Genomic DNA, 23,157 nt, shown 5'->3' on the forward strand with positions numbered 1-23,157 from the left:
TTGAGTGGCAACGTAATGACTTCCTTTTAAAGGAATTACCTTTCATTGTTATGTTAAACTTTTTATGATGGTTTACTGTGATAAGATCAAATTTCATCACTTCTGTTTCCCATTAACACACTCATGCACTATCATCAAACCAAGTATAGTTTTATTAATTTCAATCTTTCATGATACAGTACATTAAAAACACCCATAGAAGTTAACAGCACAGGCCATTCAACCCATCTGTGCTACCTCTTTGCTCGAACAATTCAAAATGAATCCCATTGCTCTGCACTCTCCCCATAGTCTTGTATATTTCTCTGCTTTAAATATTTATCCAATTTCCCCTTAAAAGTTGCAATGGTCTCTGTCTCAATCTGTCCCTGTGACGTTCTATGCTCTAACAGCTCTATGTAAAGGAATTTCTCCTACTTTTTCCCCTTACTCTCTTTGTCATCATTTTAAATTGACCTATGGCCACTGCCTCCTCAACCACAGGAAATAATCTTTCCATGTTGACTTTATCAAAACTCTTTAAAATTTTAAAGACAACCTTTATCGCTGTGGATCAGAGAGTGCATTCTATTGACTCCACATGAGCTGCACTTCAAAAATGTCAAAAGTTCACATCTTCATACTAAGATATTTCCTTATCTATGGGATAAAAGTTCTTTGAATTGATCATAAAAATTGGTTTGATTGCTGAACTGTAGTCATGAACTGCCACACACTGAACATTGGCCTGTAGTTTCCGATCGGAGGCTTCTCGCGTGCGGAGGCCTCCGATCTGGAAAAAATCTACGGATTTAACTGAGGGCTCCCGAGGTCCGGACACTTCTGCTCCTGGGTCTCTCCAACTCGAAATGCGCAGGGCCCACGTATCCCAGAGGCGCATGTGGTTCGCAAGAGTCCCTGGGATCACGTGGGCCATGGGGAGCCAATCAAAGAAGGGAATCTCCTTTCATACACTTGACAGATAGACCTGTCAAATATATGAATGGAGATCACCCCAAAAACACTGTAAAACAGTAAATACATTTTTTAAATGACATTTTTAAAATGAGTTGAAATTACAATAAATTAAATATTTTAAACAAAAATTTAATTTTTTGAAAAAAATAATTCAAGTTTTTTTACAGGGCTAAAAATAAACTTACTATTTTTAAATGATAAATGAGTGAAAACTTTTTTTTTACTTTTTTCAACTCTTATGCTGGTAAAAGTAGGCCTTACGCCTGCTTTTACCAGGCGTAAGATTTCTAAAGGTTTTCAGCGGGCGGAGGTTCTCCAGAAAGCGGAACTCTCCACCTGCAGAGGCCCTTCTCCAGGTCAGGCGTACGATCTGTCAAGAGCAATCTTGACCAATCGGAAATGCTGGTTTTCAGCGTATGTGCTTCGCATGCCTGAAACCGGCATTTCCGATGTCCCTACGGGTGTGTGCACAGCCCGTACACACCCGTAGGGATCGGAATATCCGGCCTGTTATAACAGTGCGGTGATATATGAAAAGAATATTAAATACATTTAGTTATTAATTTAAAGATTCAGCCTCTGTGGACCAATGAAAGAGTGTGATGCCTCTTTAAAGGATTAAGAGTCCTCTTTTTTCTTCCAGCCTGCTGCTTTTGGTGTTCATTGCAGAAAGTAATTGAAATGTGTAATATGTAACTGTTTGCATTCATTGGATTAGTGATTTATACTGTGAGACTGTATTATTTTCTGTGTTTTTTGGACAGTCTCCTGTTTCTTCAATTTTACTGCACCATCTGGAGTCGTGCTCTCGCCAAACTACCCGGAGGAGTATGGCAACAACATGAACTGCGTGTGGCTGATCATTGCAGAACCAGCGAGCAGGATTCACCTGATTTTTAATGATTTTGACGTTGAGCCTCAGTTTGATTACCTTACAATAAAGGATGATGGGACTGCTGACTCTGCAGTCCTAGGAACTTTCTCCGGCGATGACGTGCCTTCGCAACTGGCCAGTAACGGGCACATCACCCGCCTGGAATTCCAGTCTGATCATTCCACTACAGGCCGGGGCTTTAACATCACTTACACAAGTAAATCGGGAGATTTCAATTTTGTTCCAGTGAATGTTGTCTGCTTTTACATTTTCAGTCTAATAAATTTCAAGTGTGAAAAATGAAAGCCTGATAGGTTGCGATGGGGAGGTGCATGTTACACCACCAATACCTAGCACTGCGGGATGGGTTATTGTAGGGTTGAACCCCCCACTTCATTTACATTCCAATCCCAGCTATTGTTGTGCATGGAAGTGCCAAGCAGATGGCAGCCATTTCCCCACTGTGGTGAAGGTAAATTGAATGGACGGCTCCACAGGACCACTCTCGCATGTCTGCTGGAAGCTATTAAAGAGCAACATTGGTGGTAAACTTGCAAGAGGCTGTTCTCTCAGTCTTGGAAAATGTGTTTCTTTTTAATTTATTCTGGGGATATGAGGGTTGCTCGTAAGGCCAGCATTTATTGCTCATCCCTCGTTGCCCTTGAGAAGATGTTAGCTGCCTTCTTGAACCACTGCAGTCTAAGTGGTGAAGCTACTCCCACAGTGTTGTTAGGTAGAGAGTTCTAGGACTTTGACCCAGTGACAATGAAGGAACAATGATACATAGTGTGTGACTTGGAGGCATACTTGGAAGTGATGGTGTTTCCATGCACCTGCTGCCCTTGTTCTTCTAAGTGGTGGAGGTCACGAGTTTGAGAGATGCTGTGGAAGAAATTAAGCCGGAGTGCTATCATCAAAGGGTTATGAAAGAAAAACTTGAAAGAAAATCAATCGGGATTGAGAAATGAAGGCTCCTTTATCTGCCAACCCACAGAATTGTAAATGCAAATCCTAGTCACTCTAGATATGGGAATTCTGGAAAATAGTCACCAAAATAGTTGTTAAACTATATCAACAAAATGTTCCTTGTTATATAGTCACATCCTTCTGCTAAAATTCGTGAAGGTAAGAACATATGGTTCATGAATGTCATCTGACATCTCAACTCCCCTGCTTATTAAATTCCATAATTTAACTGCATTCATTGTTGTTCTATATGAAAAGGACAGGGATGGAGAATACAGTAAATAAGAAATTCATTCAAATAATTTTTTTAGCCCACATTTATCCTCTTTTTGCTGTCTTTTTGTGGGTAGAATATTTTGGATCATTTGACTTCTTGGTAATCGGCTCGCCATATCAGCTGACAGGAGGAGGCATGATTCACGAGATGGGATCAATCTCCCAGCTAGTTTTCCCACGCTCTCAAAATGTGAAGCATTTTGCCACCACAGAGACTCCACCAAGTGACCCAGCGACCTGACCAAGAATTACTGAAACTTGCCCTCAGAGAAAGCAAGAGAGTTCAAATGACAGTCAAAGCTGGGTTTCAGACCCAAGACTTTTGAACACAATCTTACTCTGGTAGTCCAACTGGGATGCCTCAAATAATCAAACACTTTTATTGCTAAAATAACTCGTTATAGCTTAAAGAAAATAGCGCTGCTGAATTGCTCACTCTTGTGCAGATTGTAAAACTCAAGATTGCCACACTTCTACTGAAATACCAATAAGATTATTGAGTGATCAATTTCTAGTGCATTACAAAAATTGAGAAATCAGCCAACCAGTAAATATCCATATATTAAAACTCATTGAGAGAAAGCCCGCACAGAAAAAAAAGATAAACCTACCTTTCAAAGAAATAAAAATAACGCTTGAGGTAATTACTTAAAACAAATATGACTTATTCTGGCAGGAGTCCAACCAGTTCCAATTTCCCTTTAGTTATAAATATATTGCTATAAACACTACAAGTGATTTAAGTGAGACAGTGTGTAATGGAATGGGTAATTATAGGAATCTGTGCTTGTGTACGAATAATGGACTGGTGAATCTGGGTGAAGGGCTGAGCTACATAATACAGGGCACCAAGGTTGAAAAGAGTAAGAGAGAAGATAAATAAAGAAGTAATGGCGAATTGACATCAAGCTTGGCTTTTAAAAAGGAGGAAGAGAAGGCTGAGGGAGGGAAGTAGTGATGTAAAAAGACAACTGAGTGCTTGGTTTGAGTATAAAACAAGGCTTTAATCAACTGTTTCACAACCATGAGATTCTAGTTACATCACTAGTTCCTGGTTACAGAAACATCCTGAGCAAGCTGGGCCCACGCTTGAGTATTTATACTCCTTGAACGGCGCCACCAGCTGGCCGCCCAGTGTTACTTCATGAGTCATGATAAGATTCATGACAAGTAGTTCCTACACATTGTTGTCCCTGGAGAAGATTAAATTTGAGTAGGAGATGGTGCAGCGTCTGAATTTCAACAGCAGGTAGATCTCAGTTAATCAGGATGGCACTTTACACAAAAGGAAGGTTCTACACATTAGCTTTGCACAAAAGTGAATAAAAAAATTAAAGGGGAGGGAATAGGTAATTATTCTTTGCTGTGCGTTGTAGCACAGTTGAGGTCATGACCTCAGCGAGTGAGGTCACGGTGCAGTGTGCCAGGCTCCAATGTACTACACCATCGTACTTCCCAACTTTTGAATTTTTGTCATTGCTAACTTTATGAAAATAACGATCACACAAAAGTAACCACAGATTCCCTCTCCCTATTTTTAATTCAATATTGTGCAAAGCTAATGTATAGAACCTCCATTACATGCAAAGTTACCACTGGATTCAATTTCACCAGCTCCTACTCAAGCATATTCTTTCTCAAGATCTCAAAAGTGCGGAACTTCTTACCTCCCTCAGTCTTCCTTTGCCCCTACAATCTGCATATTTTTAAAACCCAAGTGAGATGTCAGCTAACTGTTACATTTTGATTTGTCTTCTCCCCTCGTAGGAGAGAGGGAAAATCAAAAGGGAATCGCATCAAGCGTCCCTCACACACCTTCTAGTATTTAGTGTCAGAACAGCACTGGAGGAGGTGACCCATCTGACCTCCCAGCCAGTGAAAGTGTGTGATGTAGAATCTTTTATGACTGTCCTAATTCCTTTATCATTGTGAATATCTGTTTTTTGTCTGTAAATTGTTAATAATTTACTAATTTTGCTACATATTCTGTTGTATTTGATCTGGTTTTTTTTGTATTTCTTAAAAGAATGTTGCACGAGTGTGAAACATTGTCATTTAGACCCCAAAAGTGAGGGACTGGATGATGCAGTGAGTTAGAGAGTAAGCTTTTGCCTCTGATGACATGAAGGGTTCCCCTGTCTGTTGGCTGTAAGGGCTGTCCACGAATGGAGTGTTGGGAACTCTCAGTAGGCCCACAACACAAAACTGCCCCCTAATTTGACACTAAAATGCCAATGTTACTTAAGTATGCTTAATGTTATACTGAAGGGTGTTCCGCTCCCCAATACTGATATTCTTCACTTTAATCAGAAGGAAAAGAAAGACTTGCATTTATATAATGCCTTTTATGACCACCAGACGTCCCAAAGTGCTTTACAGCCAATGAAGTACTTTTTGAAGTGTAGTCACTGTTCAGCACAAAGTTCACACAAAAAACCCCCATAAAGAACCCCTTCCATAAAGATGCTGGTGCTGCCAAAATCTTGTACATTGGCAACTAGAGTGAAATCAAAAACACATATGCGATGCATAATGGTGAAAGGGGTAAGAGCCAAAAGGAATTCTTTAAAAATTGTTTCTGAGTCATTTTCAGACAGTAAGAGTATTCTTTTTATATTATTCTTAACCAGCTTTTGGCCAAAATGAATGTCACGACCCTGGCATTCCAGTCAATGGAAGACGCTTTGGCGATATTTTCCTCTTGGGAAGTTCCGTGTCTTTCCACTGTGATGAAGGCTTTATTAAAACACAAGGATCCGAGACCATAACCTGCATGATGCAGGAGGGGAATGTCATCTGGAATTCTGCTGTCCCACGATGTGAAGGTAACTGCTGCAAATGGCATGTTTATTCAGAGACGATGAAATTGCAATTACAGTTGCAAACCCCTCAATGTGGCTTTGGTTACTCTTTTATTATAATGATATACTGTACAATGGAATAAATCTATTTTCCCGATATTGTAATAGATTGTCAATTGAAATCAAATCTGAAAGTACAGAATAGAATCACAGCAATTTACAGGTCAGAAGATTCCATTCAGCCAATCATGCCTGTCCTGGCTCTCTAAAAGGACTAACCATTTAAGGGGATATTTGAACTATCGGACAGTCAGCTGGTAGAACATGAGGGCCAGCTGCCCAAACCCCCTGGCAGGAGTCATTTTGAGGGCGGGACATCATTAAATGCCATTGGCGAGCTGCATACCCTTAACGGGCAACCTGCTGCAACTTACTAACTCAAGACCAATGCAACATCGTGTGGCCAGGAGGTTGGCCCAGGCGCCAGGAAGATAGGTCTTGGGGTGGGGAGGGTGAAGGGAAAGATGCTTGTGGTGGCAATGGTCCACATTATTCTTGAAAGCTCAAGAGAAGAATCCCTGTTCCTCCTGGACCCATAAAAATAATTTTAGACTTATCTTTTTGGGGCCTTTTCCTCTTGACCATCGGGTTTTACTGAGCATGCTCTACCCAGTCGACCACCTGAATTGCATTGAGGTCCTATGTATGTCATATTCCCTTTAGTCTCATTCCTTGGCCTTTCCTCTGTACAAATATAGATTTATTTCAAATGTATAACCTCTTTCCTGTTAAAAGCTATTTTGGATTCTGCTTCCACCGCTCCTTCTGGTAGGACATTCCATGTCCTAACAACCCTCTGTGTGTAAACAAAAATACATTTTCTAACCTCTGCTTTGGTTTTTTTTTGATGATGATCTGAAGGTGATAACTTTTAGTTACTGAATCATTGACCAATGGAAATAGTTGTTCTTATTTACTTTATCAAAACCCCTCGATCAGATCCGTATTTAAACTTCAGTTTTCTAATGAAAAGAGCCCCAGTTACTTTAGTGTCTCCTCCATAACTAAAAGCTCTTATCTTTGCTATAACCTTAGTAAGTCTGTACCCTGTCCATCATTTTATTATCCTTCCTAAAGTAGGGTGCCCAAAACTGGACGTAATATTCGAATCGCTGCCTAACCAAAGACTTATATAGGTTTAGTATTACCTCTGCTTATGTACTCCCTGCCCCAATTTATAAAACCTCGGATCCCATTTGCTTTTTTGCAGCTTTATTAATTGTCTTCCCATTTTTAAAGATTTATCTATATAAGTGTCGCTGCTCTTCTATTCTTTCTACAGTTTCACCTTTTCGTGTGCATTTCCTCATTCTTTCTCCCAAAACGTATCGCCTCATTTATTTTTGCGACATTATATTTCATCTAACTGTCCAGCTACCCAATCGACTAACCTACCCATGTTCTCAAATCACTTGTGATCCTCTGCACAGTCAACCATGCTCCAGATCATACATACAGCAATGGTCCTAAGATTGACTCCTGGGGACACAATTGCTTAGATCCCTCTGATCTGAAAAAAACTCCTTTGACCACTACTCGCCCATCAGCCAATTTCCAATTTATGCCTCCACATTCCCTTTAATTCAATAGGGTCTATTTTGACATTTGGGCCACTGCCTAGTGGAGTGCGTTGGTCAGCCATCCGTTCCGGCAGCGAAGAGGCCCTGACATCATTTCAATTTGGCAGGCAAGGTGCGGGGTGCCAATTAGGCATCCCGGTGTTGCTTGTCAGATTGAGGACTCAAAATCGGGCTGGGGTAGCTGTCAGCAAGGTAAGTTTCGAGAGGGGGGTGGTCACGATCTTAGTGGGTGGGGGTCCCGGGGCAGCAGCAGCCCAGATTATTTTTGTGGGCCTCGGAGGAGTGGTCCTTGTCCTTCGGGGCCCACGACAATGATTCAACACCTACTTTTAGCGGCCCTCTTCGGTTCCATCGCTGGTGGAACTGGTCAGAGTATGCACGGCGCAGGCTCGTACCATGTTAAAATTGGACTATCACCTGAAACAGGTGGGCCCTTTGCACACCCAGTGATAGACCCCTATAAAAATGGAGCCGGTGTTCACAGGTTTCATTTTTGTCCCTCCTTACCTGTGAGAAAACCTCTTTAGCTTACATTGCTCCTTCGTTTGTGGAGCTTGGGTGAGATCAGGGAAACTCACCATATGAGAAATCACTGGCATGCTGTGGCACACTGCATCAGCATAATAACCAACCACCTTGGCTTGACCTGTGTTGTCTACAATGTACTTGTTGATTCATTGAGAACTCTTTTACTGCTGTGAAGTCTTTACAAATAGCAGCATATACATTGCAGGCAATTTCGATCCTACTCGCTCCGCAGGAAACCTGGCGGGTGGGCGGTTAACATCGCCCTGGCTCTTAACAGTCCGAAAACCGCCATGATCGCAACGTCTGCGATTTTTACCTGCTCTCCTGAACAGGCAGCAAGGACCTGCGCCCGGAGCCAACAGGGTTCTTCTTTACATATGCATGTTGCGGTCCAATGACATCATCGACACCCAACTGTAATTTTACTGGGAATCCACCTGGAGTTAAAATTGGGGCCAATGTTTTTGTTACGTGAAATATTTGATTGCTTGAAGAATGAAGTTGTTTGTACTTAAACAGAGTTCTGTATTTTTATCTCTTATCTGACAGCACCATGTGGTGGCCATTTGACAGCACCTAGTGGTGTAATTCTATCTCCAGGATGGCCAGGATATTACAAGGACTCACTGAACTGTGAATGGGTGATTGAAGCAGAACTACGACATTCCATCAAAATAACATTTGACAGGTTATTCATTTTCATTTCTTTTAACAAAAAATAAATTGACCTTTAATCCTTTTATCATTATCTGTCTCAAAATATGCATTTTCTTATTAATACCAGAAGCAGGATTAAATTGCAAATGTTGAAAAATGGATCTCAAATATATTTGTCCAATAGTTCAATAGACAGCTAACACTCATTTTACATTATAGCAAGGTTTCAAGGAATCAAATTTTGACAGCCTGTTAATATAATGGAAAAAAAGTACTGTAATCCTGATGTTCTGCCACTAAGTATTACGAGCACAATTATAGATAGCATAGAACTGTAGAATATTACAGCATAGAGACAAGCCATTTGGTCCATCGTTTATAATTCTTTTAAATTCTTTGTGAGGGATCTAGTCTAAATTCCACTTTTCTGCCCACTCCCCATACCTCTTAATATTCCTCTTTTTCAAGAAATGATCTAATTCCATTTTAAAATAATTGATGGATTCTACTTCAACAATGGTTTGTGTCAGAGAATTCCCCATTCTAACCATCCTCATACATCCTGTTTGTTAATCATGTTATAGATTTCTCAAAGAATCCACCTTTGGGCTGCTGGAAGTTCAATATTGGAATTTGAATCGACTTCCAGAATTTAACAGTAATGGAATTCCAGTCTCTCTTGCAATAAACAAAGACTTGCAATCACAGAAATGTTCCTGCAGTTTGTCTTAAGTGGAAATCAGCAGAGAGTGCTAGTATATTCTGGAAACTGGGAGAAAAATGCAGTTGAAGTTAAATGTGAAAACCAGCTTTAAAGAGGAAGTTCATTTCACAGAATTGACTCATAATCCTTCAATGTTGCACACATAGACATCTCTATGGCAACTAGGCCTAGAAATTCATCTCGGGCGGTGGGGCAAAACGGGCGATATAGGATCGACCGCCGGCTATACGCAGGAACTGAATATCAGGTGCTGCGTATAACGGGCGGCCGTAGAATTCTCCGGCAAGATCATGACATGAATGGAATGTTGCCATCAGCTGATTGTTCCTATTCAGAGAACCTTAGACATTTTACAGAAGGAGACCATTTACCTTCCTAATCTTCTTTTCCTTACCCTGTCTAGCACTTGGTGCAGAAAAGAATACAGAAATTACCATTTTGAGGACATGTTTTTCAATCTAGAGCGTAATTCCTTGAAATCCCTTTTCCAAACCTCAACTGTTCCAACATGGACCATGGTTTTTGGTTGCCCTCCTTCCCTTCTTGCAAGTTCTGCGATGTCCTTCACCCTTTCATCACAGAGGCACCGTAATATTTACAACTACAAAAAAAGGTTGACTATAACCCTGACTTTAGAATCTCCCACGATGACCTGTCTCGCACCCCTCTCGGTGGTCCCTATTCCATGGTACCACAACCCTCCTCTGAGTCACTGTCACTGTCCACCTCACACTTGTCCAACTCTATGAGGTAGATTTCCAACTTTCACTTACACCCAGGGGAGAAAAGTGTTTCATCCCAGTTAACTGGAATAAATTTAAACCCAAATCTCAGAAATCAGAGTTCAGTGTGTTAACCCACTGTGTCATTCAAATCCAGTTCTCTTTCCCACATAAGAAGATTCTTCATGGGACTTTTTCTTGAAAAAGGTTTGTATGGCTCCCTTTGAACTGCGGCATCTCATGGATCTCAGCATGTAACTTGTGTAGTCTGGACACTTCAGTGCATTTATGTACTTATGCTAAATTTGTCAAATATTTCTAGCTATCATACAAGTTATAATATGAAAAAATACACAATAGGACTGAGTTATATACTGTAAAATATATACTGGTAAATCAAACATGCATAACTCACTTGCCCTACAGACTGCTGAGACCCAATGGTTTATTATTCAGCAAAACACCCAGTCCTTTTGTGAATTCTCGGTATCAGCCATATTTGCTTAAACTGTTATTTTACTAAGATGTGGGCACTTAAATATGTGCTTCATTAGTCATTATTAATGTTGATCTAATTTAAACAAAATGCACAGTAAATTGGTGTAGCTTCTTCAAATGTCTTTTTTATGCAAATTTCAAATAATTATTTAAAGCTAGAACTTTAGAAATGTCAGCACTCCCTTTGATGGCTCAGTTGCCAAATGCTGGGCCTGGTGTGCTACTGAGTCTTATGCATCAGGAAAGGTATAGGTTTGATCCCTGATCTGTGTTGTCGTAGCTCAGACATTGGTATTGCTAAAATGCTGTCTCTGCCCATGTGCTAAGGATGTTGGGTAAGGCCACTTAGATGAGGTAATGGAGGGTTGCTTTTGCATGTGGAACTGTACTCTTGCACGAGTCAGTGCCTTCAGGAGAGAAGGAGACAAAAGCAACAATGCACAAAGCAGTGCATGCTGTTGACTGAAGACATAAGAACATAAGAAACAGAAGCAGGAGTAGGCCAATCGGCCCCTTGAGCCTGCTCCGCCATTCAATAAGATCATGGCTGATCCAATCTTGGCCTCAACTCCACTTTCCCGCTCTCTCCCCATACCCCTTGACTCCCCAGTAGTTCAAATGTCTGTCAATCTCCGCCTTGAATATATTCAATGACTCCGCCTCCATAGCTCTCTGAGAATTCCAAAGATTCACGACCCTCTGAGAGAAGAAATTCCTCCTCATCTCCGTCTTAAATGGGCGACCCCTTATTCTGAAATTATGCCCCCTAGTTCTAGATTCCCCCACTAGGGGAAACATCCTCTCAGCATCCACCCTGTCAATCCCCCTCAGAATCTTATGTTTCAATAGGATCACCTCTCATTCTTCTAAACTCCAATGAGTATAAGCCCAACCTGCTCAACCATCCCATCATATGTCAATCCCTTCATCCCAGGAATCAACCTAGTGAACCTTCTCTGCATTGCCTCCAATGCAAGTATATCCTTCCTTAAATATGGAGACCAAAACTGTATGCAGTACTCCAGGTGCAGTCTTAAAAGAAATCATTTGTACTCTAGTTATATTTTTAATTTTGATTTGGGGGTAGGAATAATGCTTACATTAAGAAAGTCTGCTCAAATTTCAAGTGCATTGTACAGGAGAAAGTCAAGTTATATGTTAGCACAAATAGGCATGTTGATTTTAAAGATTCATTTCCCTCTGGCTTGGGACACAGGATAGAAAAATATCACTGGAACTAAATATACTAAAGGTGGAAGGGTAAGGCTGGGGTACTTACTGTAAGCCAGAGACCGAGCTTTGTTTCCAGTCTGCCTACACATTATCCTCAGGAAAGTTGTGTTTTGTTGGAACAACTAACATCTTGGCTCGCAAACATTTAGCTGAGTATTAGGATTCCTATCCTGGGACAAATTTGTGATGTGCAATTAATTCTGTGAAAGCTGTTAATTTATTTGTGATGCTCAATACACATTCACTGAAAGATTAACTCTGTTGCATCTCTCTCTCTCAGACCTGGATTTGAACTGAAAGTCTCTCTCTCTCCCTCTCGGCAAACAACAGCCTCTTTTGATCATTGTACTGAACTGTTTCATTAAGCCTGCTTAAAAATGATCATCCATGCGTGTCTGTCAATTTATTTATCTTTTTGACCTTGTTTGTGTAGTTACATTTTAGCAAAATTGTCCAACAAAGGAGAGGCTTTTAATGCTGTAACATCTAGTAAGTCTTGGGGGCCTGAATTTATGCTACGACAATTTGAAAGTCTAATGCGTTGGTCTGAAATTACTCTTTTGCTATTTTAGCATAGGTGTTAAATGGAACAGTGGAGAAAGGAATTTCAGACAAATACATTAAGCATTCATACATTAGTATCCCATTGTGTAATGATGTCTATTTTGGCTACCAACTCTTTTACATTTCACTGCATACACTCAAGACAAATTATATAAATGCAAGTCAGTTGCATTAAATTAAAGTACAGTGCTTTGATTTTTTTTGTCCCATTTTATATTCATTCTTGGCATTCTTGACAGCCAGTAAAATTTACAATTTGAATGATATAACCCAGATTCTGAGAGCCTTGCTTCACTGCCAGAAGTCCAGCAGGATGGGACATCTGCCTGCCTGCTAGCCCTTGCCTTAACCTCATCCAATGCTCAGGGAATGATAGGGGCAGGCATCTGTGCTGTTAACAGTGCTAATGGGGCTGTGAAGGAATAAGCCATATTCAGGAGAATACACCATTCTATGAAATAATTCTAGCCTTATTGAAACATGACAAACTGGGTTTGGGAATCTAAAAGCCTCAACAATGGAGAAGCTGTGAACAGCATTCAGGCTATTGAGATAAGATAAGTTGTTGACACTGAATCAATAGCCTTATTGAAACAGGAGGTTGGAGGCTCCTGAAGTTTGCAGCACTGGAAAAAAGACAATGGTACACCCTGTTAAGGTGTCTTAAATTACACTTTGAAAAGAAACACAGAAAATTAAGAAACATATGCCTTTGTAAAAATGACATCAAATGAAACACAGGAGACACGATTCTGTGTTGCAACCAGCTGAGGTAAATAAGAATTGCACAGCTCACCCTGGTTGAGGAGTTTTAAATTACACATCATAAAAAGACACAAACAGAAGACCTTGGTAAAAATGACATCAAATAGATGCACCTGCTGGTTACACCGTTTTTTATGATAAGCTTCGAACACCTAGGGTAGAGGCATAATTCTTTAATGCTACCAGCTGATCTAACTGTAAGACTAGCAGGGGTCAGCAGAAAAATGACTAGAGATAATTAGCTTACATCAGCAGAAAACTTCAAAGGAAATACCACTGCAAAAGGGTATAAAAATTGAACTTTCAAATGGGATGATAGACTCGCTTGAAGGGGCAAAGCGATTCTCGGCTTCAAAGGCAGGCTCTGTAAGTCTACACCTCTTTGTACCTCGGGTATCAAAGGTATTTGATTTTGGTGTATATCCTGGAAAAAGACTAAGAACTGTAAAAATGTAGTGAAGTTAAGATTTGAGAATAAGGATCTCTGATAATAGAATTGTAAGCTTTCTGTTTTTGGAACTGTTAATGTTGTGATTGAAACACCTACTGTAATTACATGTCAGTTCTTTAATAAATCTATATATTTTTAGAATTGTCTCACATAATACTTCTGTATCAAACTCACGAACTCAATCTCTGTACGCTCCTTGGTGAGGAGTTGCAGAATTCTGAGGGAGTTTTCCGGACCCTCATAATATTCGGAAGGTTACAGTCTAGCTAAGCTTATTAAAACTGCTATCTGGAGGATGGTAACATCTTCAGGTTGTTCCTTTCCTTTAGGGAGAGATAGTCTGGACCTTTAGACCCAATTAAGCGTCTTTAGGATTCGGCTACCTCAAACATTAGATGAAAGTGAATGTCTGAGGAATACGCCTGATCCGAGGTAGCCCTAAAGGGGCTAGGACTAGTAATAATCCTTTCAGGGCATCTGGCCTATGGGGACAGTGGGATATCATCTGTTGCGGTGAAGGCACAGGCTGGTCTGGCCTAACTTTTCAAAGTACATAATTTTGAATGCTGGCTGCTCAGTTATTGATTTGTCACTCTCTGAATGGCAGTCCATCTCTAAGATCGATTGTGGTTTGGATATGACATAGCGGATCCCACGTCCAGCTGCTATAAGGCACTACAACTGCTTCGTAAAGGCATCCCTCCCGCTGGTTTTATGACTGGTGGAATCAGGAGGATTTCCATGGAGCCTGGCACGTCAGAACCTGGGGTGGGGGGATGGGGGAAAAGAGAGGGCAAAGGGATGAAGGCAGAAGAAGCCTCTACCTCTTCATTATTGGAATTTCTCAGTAAGACCAGGGAAGGAAAGAAACTAGTTCCATCGCACACCCCTTCTCCCAGACTAGATTGTGCTAAATTCACACACTAAATGGGCCTGAATTTCCACCCATATATCTTTTTTATTCATGTTCTTTACCCCCTTTCCTCTCCTGAAAGAGGTGACTCATAATGCGAAATGGTTTCACAGTCAGCAAAAATCCTCTGTTACCTCATCCAAGCGCTGTTCTTTATATACAAGCCTGATCATTGAATGTTGTCAGCTTAGCCAGCCATGTGAATCATCACAGCCAAGCCTAACCTGTCCTGATCTGATATTCAGATGTGCAGTTCCAGGAGAGGTCACTAGTTAATGATGGTTAATTTTGTCCATCCCTATGTCAGGGAAGCTGAGGTGAATTATATACCCTTGCGACCACCCAATTGAAATTGCTCAACTAAGCACAGAGCAGGCTTCAAACCTGAGACCTCTGTGGCCTACCTGTATCAGGACAAAACGATGCAGCTCCTTTGCCCATGAAGCCTTTGGGGGAGTCTCGCTGCCCATAATGTAAGAAGCCTGGGAACTCTAAGAAACATATATAATCTTAATCTATTCATCACACAGATATGAAGAATTAAAACAAATTCATGGGGGGTAATTTAAACTTAACTCACCGGGCGGGAAATCCACAGGGTCGGGTAGAAGGGTGGTTTTACACCCCGTCTAATATTACTCTATATTGACTTCAATGGAGAGTAAAATCGGGCGGGGTGTAAAATCAACATTGCATCCGATCCCATCCGTTTCCCAGTGGGTGGATTAGGTTAAAATTTCCCCCAGAATGTGGGGTAATTAAAATTAATTTATCAGGGTGTGGGGTATTTATAGCACATAGCAATTCAAACCAATTTATAGCATGGGGTGATTTCCAGGGGTCAGTGCTGGGTCCCCAACTCTTTACAATCTATATTAACGATTTGGAGGAGGGGACCGAGTGTAACATATCAAAGTTTGCAGATGATACTAAGATGGGAGGGAAAGTAGTGAGTGAGGAGGACATAAAAAACCTGCAAGGGGACATAGACAGGCTAAGTAAGTGGGCAGAGATTTGGCAGATGGAATACAATACTGGAAAGTGTGAGGTTATGCACTTTGGCAGGAAAAATCGTAGAGCAAGTTATTATCTTAATGGCAAGAAACTGGAAAGTACTGAAGTACAAAGGGATCTGGGGGTCCTGGTGCACGAAACTCAAAAGGTTAGTATGCAGGTGCAGCAAGTGATTAAGAAGGCCAATGGAATGTTGGCTTTCATTGCTAGGGGGATAGAATATAAAAATAGGGAGGTATTGCTTCAGTTGTACAAGGTATTGGTGAGACCGCACCTGGAATACTGCGTACAGTTTTGGTGTCCATACTTAAGAAAGGACATACTTGCTCTCGAGTCAGTACAAAGAAGGTTCACTCGGTTAATCCCGGGGATGAGGGGATGGACATATGAGGAGAGGTTGAGTAGATTGGGACTCTACTCATTGGAGTTCAGAAGAATGAGAGGCGATCTTATTGAAACATATAAGATTGTGAAGGGGTTGGATCGGGTGGATGCGGGGAAGATGTTCCCGATGATGGGTGAAACTAGAACTAGGGGGCATAGTCTTAGAATAAGGGGCTGCTCTTTCAAAACTGAGATGAGGAGGAACTACTTCACTCAGAGGGTGGTAGGTCCATGGAATATGCTGCCCCAAAAAGCTGTAGAAGCTACATCATTACATAAATTTATAACAGAAATAGACAGTTTCCTAGAAATAAAGGGAATTAAGGGTTACGGGGAGCGGGCAGGAATTTGGACATGAGTCTAGGTTCGGATCGGTCATGGCCCTGTGGGTAGCGAAGCGGGCCCAGGGGCCGTGTAGCCTGATCCTGCTCCTATTTCGTGTGTCTAATTCTGTTAGATTCAGGAGATGGTTCTGTGATAGTGGATTGGCGGTTAGGATCAGATCAGCCATGATCTTATTGAATGGCGGAGCAGGCTCGAGGGGCCGATTGGCCTACTCCTGCTCCTATTTCTTATGTTCTTATGTTCTTATATTTTATGTACTAATTCTATTAAAATTTGTTAATGTAAATCAGCAGCTATATTTTGTTTGAGACAAGCATATCTCAATTAGATAGATTTTCTATCCTGCAATTTAAAAAGAAAATTCATACATTTTTATTTAATCACTGGTGTACTCTCAGAATATTATAAGGATTGTGGTGTAGAGTAATCTGTGCACTATTCTGTTTGGCCATTTCCCCAGAGGTGTTTGTAAATTAGTAAATTGATTGAATTGTTTTTTTTTTTGTTCCCAGGTTTCAAACTGAAGTTAATTACGACACATTAGAAATCCGGGATGGGTCCGTTAATTCATCGCCTTTAATAGGAGAATACCATGGCACTCAAGCACCCCAGTTTCTGATCAGCACTGGCAATTACATGTACCTTCTATTAACTACCGACAACAGTCGATCAAGTGTTGGTTTTCAGATTCGCTATGAAAGTAAGTTCCTTCCATCTCCCTCAAAGTGAACTGTTTGTATAAACAATGCCACACATATGTCCCCAGGTCCTCAGGTGAACACTGATACTGTATTCATATTAGTTAATTCTTCTAATAGAAATGGTTCTGTAATAGTTTGGGCCCCGGATGCTATAGAATCTGCCCAGTTTTTTGTTGCAAGGAGGGCTCTATTGCGCCAGCAGCAACAAACAAACATGAGTGCGCAATTGTTTGAAAGTCATGGTTTGCAGCTTTATGTTCCGGCTCTGGGATTTTTTTTCCTGATGGATGGGTAACAGTACAGGCTGTCCTGCACCATGAGAGGATGTATTTACAGGAAACTCTCGATTTACCGGCACCTAAATAAACAGAAATCTCTATTAACCGGCAAAATTCAGGAGTAGGTTCAGGTAAGTTTTACTTCATATTAGTGGCCGTTCCTGGATCTATGGCCATGTAACCAGGGTTCCTGCACCTGTTGCTATGCAACAGGGATGCCTGGATCTGTGGCCGTGTACGGGGCTCTCGTACCTTTTGCTATACCTCTCTGTAATCCGGACTTTTTGATAAACCGGCACCACGCCGGTCCCGTCGGTGCCAGATAAAAAAGAGTTTCCTGTATATTGATGCAGTGCTGCTAACTTTGGAGACATGAGGAAAACACACAATGGTTTTGGCTTGATTTATGCCAACAGGACATGAACTGAACATTATATCAACATCTTACTGCAGAAATTTCAAAATGTGTTTTTTTTGATGCACATGTATTTTGTTTCCAACCTCTAAACGGTTTCCTTCTGCTAATCACACAGTTCATTTAAATGAATCAGAAGATGTAAGTTGCTGTGATAAGTTTGGGTCACTTTTCATCACAAGGTTGACAATGCAACACTTCTATCTCATGAGTGGACTTTTGTTAAGTATTTGCCACATGTATTCTATAGACCACCAAATAGTGGTAAAGATATGGAGGAGCAAATTTGCAGATAAATTACAGAGAGGTGCAAGAACTATAGTGCAGTAATAATGGGGGACTTCAACTATCCTAATATAGACTGGGATTGTAATAGTGTTAAGGGCAGAGAAGGGGAAGAATTTCTGAAGTGTGTTCAGGAGAACTTTCTTCATCAGTATGTTTCCAGCCCGACGAGGGAGGAGGCATTGCTGGATTTGGTTCTGGGGAATGAGGTAGGTCAAGTGGAGCAAGTGTCAGTAGGTGATCATTTAGGGAACACTGATCATAATATCATAAGGTTTATACTAGCTATGGAAAAAGACAGGGAGCAATCTAGAGTAACAATGTTTAACTGGGGGAAGGCCAATTTCAGTGGGCTGAGAACGGATCTGGCCCGGATAAACTGGAATCAAAGATTGGCAGGCAAAACTGTAGTGGAACAATGGGCTACTTTAAAGAGCAAATACTTTGGGTACAGTTGAGGTACATTCCCACGAGGGAGAAAGGCAGGGCAACTAAAATCAGAGCTCCCTGGATGACGAACAGATAGAGAATATGATGAAGCAGAAAAAGAGTGGGTGTGGCAGATGTCAGGTTGCAAATACATCTGAGAATCAGGCTATATATAGAAAGGTCAGAGGAGAAGTGAAAAAGAAAATAAGAGGGACAAAGAGAAGATATGAGAATAGAATGGCAGCCAACATAAAAGATAATCCAAAAGTCTTCGATAGGCATATAAATAGCAAAAGGGTTGTAAGAGGAGGGGTTGGGCCCGATTAGGGACCAAAAAGGAGACCTATGCATGGAGGCAGAGGGTATGGCTGAGGTGCTAAACGAGTACTTTGCATCTGCCTTCACCAAGGAAGAGGATGCTGCCATAGACATAGTGAAGGAGGAGGTAGTAGCGACACTTGATAGGATAAAAATTGATAAAGAGGTATTAGAAAGCTGGCTGCACGTAAAGTGGATAAATCACCAAGAGCGGATGGATGCATTCTAGGATGCTGAGGAAATTGAAGGCCGAAATCGCGGAGGTACTGGCCATAATATTCCAATCCTCCATAGATACGGGGGTGTGCCAGAGGCCTGGAGAATTGCAAATGTTACATCATTGTTCAAAAAAAAGAAAGAAAGACTTAGAAAAAAGGGTGTAAAGATAAACCCAGCAACTACAGGCCAGTCAGTTTAATCTCGGTAGTGGGGAAGCTTTTAGAAACAGTAATCAGGGACAAAATCAACAGTCACTTGGATATGAGTGAATTAATTAAGGAAAGCCAGCATGGATTTGTTAAAGACAAATCATGTATAACCAACTTGATCGGGCGTTTTGATAAGGTAACAGAGAGGGTTGATGAGGGTAATGCAGTTGATGTGGTGTATATGGATTTCCAAAAGGCGTTTGACAAAGTGCCACATAATAGGCTTGCCAGCAAAGTTGAAGCCCACGGAATAAAAGGGACAGTAGCAGCTTGGATACAAAATTGGCTAAGTGACAGGGAACAGAGAGTAGTGGTGAACAGTTGTTTTTCAGACTAGAGGAAGGTATACAGTGGTGTTCCCCAGGGGTCAGTTCTAGGACCACTGCTTTTCTTGATAAATATAAATAACTTGGACGTGGGTGTACAGGGCACAATTTCAAAATTTGCAGATGACACAAAACTTGAAAGTATAGTGAACAGTGAGGAGGAGAGTGATAGACTTCAGGAAGACATAGACAGGCTGGTGAAATGGGCAGACACATGGCAGATGAAATTTAACGCAAAAAAGTGTCAAGTGATGCATTTTGGTAAAAACAATGAGGAGAGGACATATAAACTAAATGGTACAATCCTAAAAGGGGTGCACGAACAGAGACCTGGGGGTATGTGTGCATAAATCGTTGAAGGTGGCAGGGCAGGTTGAGAAAGCAGTTAAAAAGGCTTACGGAATCCTGGGCTTCATACACAATGGTATAGAGTACAAAAGTGTGGAAATTATGATGAACCTGTATAAAACACTGGTTCGGCCCCAACTGGAGTACTGTGTCCAATTCTGGGCACCACATTTTGGGAAGGATGTGAAGGCCTTAGAGAGGGTGCAGAAAAGATTTACGAGAATGATTCCAGGAATGAGGGACTTCAGTTACATTGATAGACTAGAGAAGCTGCGGTTGTTCTCCTTGGAGCTGAGAAGATTGAAAGGAGATTTGATAAAGGTGTTCAAAATCATGAGGGGTCTGGACAGAGTAGATAGAGGGAAACTGTTCCCATTGGCAGAAAGGTCGAGAACCAGAGGACACAGATTGAAGGTGATTGAGAAAAGAACCAAAGGCGAGATAAGAAAAAAGTTTTTTACACAGCGAGTGGTTGCGATCTGGAATGCACTGCCTGAAAGGGTAGTGGAGGCAGGCTCAATTTTAGCTTTCAAAAGGGAGTTGGATAAGTATCTGAAGGAAAAAAAATTGCAGGGCTACGGGGAAAGGGCACAGGAGTGAGACTAGCTGAGAGTCAGCATGGGCTCGACAGCCCAAATGGCCTTCTTCCGTGCTGTAACCATTCTACGATTCTATGTATTTAAGCTCTTAAAGGAAGAGTATAACAGCAATGGGAACAGTGACATTATCTCGTTCTATCAGTATCGCTTTGACAGATGTCAGTCAGAACTTCCCTAACATTATTACTTTGACTCAATGTGGAGCACACACTTTAATGCATTGGTCTGACCTTTTTCCAGTTTGACTCATTAGTAGTGAACCTTGCCTTGGCACGCACAGACTGTCCTGAACTCTCTTGGTAGAGTCTGGACAGATGAGTACTGCAGCCTGTGCCCAATTCAATCAATCTTATGCCTACAAATCAGGGTGAGCAAATTCTGTGTAATTCTGCCTCAACTTGATTTCAGTAAGTGAATATTTGCTGCCCTCAGTTCTTGAACAGTTTTTCCTTTGAGATTAACACAGTAATTTGATTCTGATAGTATTGTGGATATGCTGGGTTTTGTATTTCTCAATAAGCCTGCATAAAAAAAGATAGAAAGACTTGCATTTATATAACGCCTTTCATGACCACTGGATGTTCCAAAGCGCTTTACAGCCAATTAAGTACTTTTTGAAGTGTAGGCCGCGATTTTGCGTTCGGCGTCGGGATGGGTGCGGGTCAGCTGGTTACCAGGTTCCGGTCCAGCCCCCAGCTGCCTCCACTCCACAGACGTGATTTTTCCCTTGATTGACCTTGTTAAGTCCGCCCTGCCAATTAACAGGAAGCAGGTCTGATGACGTCATTTGATGACGCGTTCTCTGCCAGTTTCCTCAAAGGGACCATGCACAATTTTATTTTGACAGTTGATTTCTCAGTGTTTGACAGCATTGAGGTGCTGAAAACACTGACAATCACTGCACAAAGGTGAACTCTTGCACCCAGGCTCTCCAATGATTCCCTCCATATGCTGGAATAGATGGTAGCTGCAGATGAGATGACAGAAGCGATCTGTCACTGGTGAGAGAGGTTCTTCCAATGAGGTGGCACTGGACATATTGTTGGATTTAAAAACTTGTAAGCTAAAGAAATCTGTATATGTTCTAGAAATGCAGTAACCAACATTTTCTTTGCTCTGAAACTCACCATGTGCAAAACTGCATCCTTCACACCACTTCTGCAGCTATCATCTTTTCACAAACATTAAACCAGACTCACAACACGCCACACTTACCTGGCGTGGTGTCCGGACATCGGGAAACCCGACCCAGAAGTGGGAAAATCGAACAACAGGCTGAACACTACTGTTAATAGGCAGGTAATTGCCTTTAATCCATTTCCCGCTAGGTGTCGGGTCCATTCGCAAAACGGGTACCCGACACTTGGGAAGGCTGTTTGGAGGCGGGTTGACGGCGGGTTCGGGACCCGCCATCAATCAATAGGACTTTAACCTCTGACCCGCCTCTCTGGGCGCCGGCAAAATCGTGGCCATAGTCACTGTTGTAATGTAGGAAGTTGTAATGTTGTAAAAATATTAATGGAAACAACACAGACATGTCATGATTGTTCATTTTTCACTGTATCTCCTATCATTTTTCACACTACCATCAGATAGGACTCAGATTAGTTTATATCCTCTGTATGCAACTGTTCATGTTATCTTCAGAATCACTTGACATGCTAAGATAAACATTGTGAACAGTGTGACAAGGTGAATTAATGGTGCAAATGTGTAAACCGTACACTTTCAATTTAAATTAGCAGACATTTCCCTTCAAAATCACTTTGCTCAAAAGTTTAAGCCGTGTGATATCATACACAACAGTGACCTTTAGATTTATGGTTTCTATGCATAATTGAGTGGACTAGATGAGTTCGCAAATATTACTTCAGCCTGATTTGAAGGCAGGTTTTGCTAGAATTTTGAGAGACAAAAAGGAGAAGTGTAATACTGTATGAGAATACCTCCTGGATAGGGATAGTGTAGCAAAACAAACAGACAGACAGACATCAACAAGAATAATTCCAAGACATAAGGCTCCAAGTTGTGAGGAAAGATTAATTTCACTATACTTGTTTTCATTGGTAAAAAGATTAAGGGGAAATATGATCCAGTTCTTTAACATACAGAGGCATAAATGGTGTAGCTGTAAGAGCCCTGTTTGACACACAGAAAGAAAGAAGTTGCATTTCTATAGCGCCTTTAATGACTTCAGAGAGGCCCAAAGCGCTTTACAGCCAATGAAGTACTTTTGAAGTGTAGCCATTGTGGTAATGTAGGAAACACTGTAGCCAATTGTGCACAGCAAGGTCGCACAAACAGCAATGTGATAATGATCAGATAATCTGTTTCAGTGGTGTTGATTGAGGGATAAATATTGGCCAGGACACCAGGGAAAACTCCCCTGCTCTTCTTCGAAATAGTGCCACGGGATCTTTTACGCCCACGTGAGAGGGCAGCCGGGACCTCGGTTTAACGTTTCATCTGAAAGACAGCACCTCTGACAGTGCAGCACTCCCTCAGTACTGCACTGAAGTGTCGCCTAGATTATGTGCTCAAGTCTCCGGAATGGGGCTGTGACCATAAGCACAAGACTAATGGACACAAGTTTAAAATAAGCTAGAGATTTGGAGAAACATTTTTCTCTTACAGGATAATAGAGATATGCCAAAAGCAGTTGAGACAGAGTGACTTAACTCCATCAGAAAGAAACCAGATAAATATTTGGTTGGTAAC

General features: G+C 41.3%; 1 protein-coding gene across 1 annotated transcript in view; it reads left to right on the forward strand.

Annotated features, from left to right (window-relative positions):
- Positions 1-23,157, forward strand: part of csmd1b (CUB and Sushi multiple domains 1b) — a 1,295,488-nt gene that overhangs the window by 522,743 nt on the left and 749,588 nt on the right. The window contains exons 9-12 of the mRNA XM_085996460.1: positions 1,722-2,048; positions 5,704-5,898; positions 8,592-8,730; positions 16,825-17,012. Coding sequence (XP_085852586.1) covers positions 1,722-2,048; positions 5,704-5,898; positions 8,592-8,730; positions 16,825-17,012 — 849 coding nt within the window. The remainder of the gene's footprint in view (positions 1-1,721; positions 2,049-5,703; positions 5,899-8,591; positions 8,731-16,824; positions 17,013-23,157) is intronic.

Source organism: Somniosus microcephalus, chromosome 9 (assembly GCF_052327205.1).
Source record: "Somniosus microcephalus isolate GS21.2 chromosome 9, FLI_Smic_1.0, whole genome shotgun sequence".
Classification (NCBI taxonomy): Eukaryota; Metazoa; Chordata; class Chondrichthyes; order Squaliformes; family Somniosidae; genus Somniosus; species Somniosus microcephalus.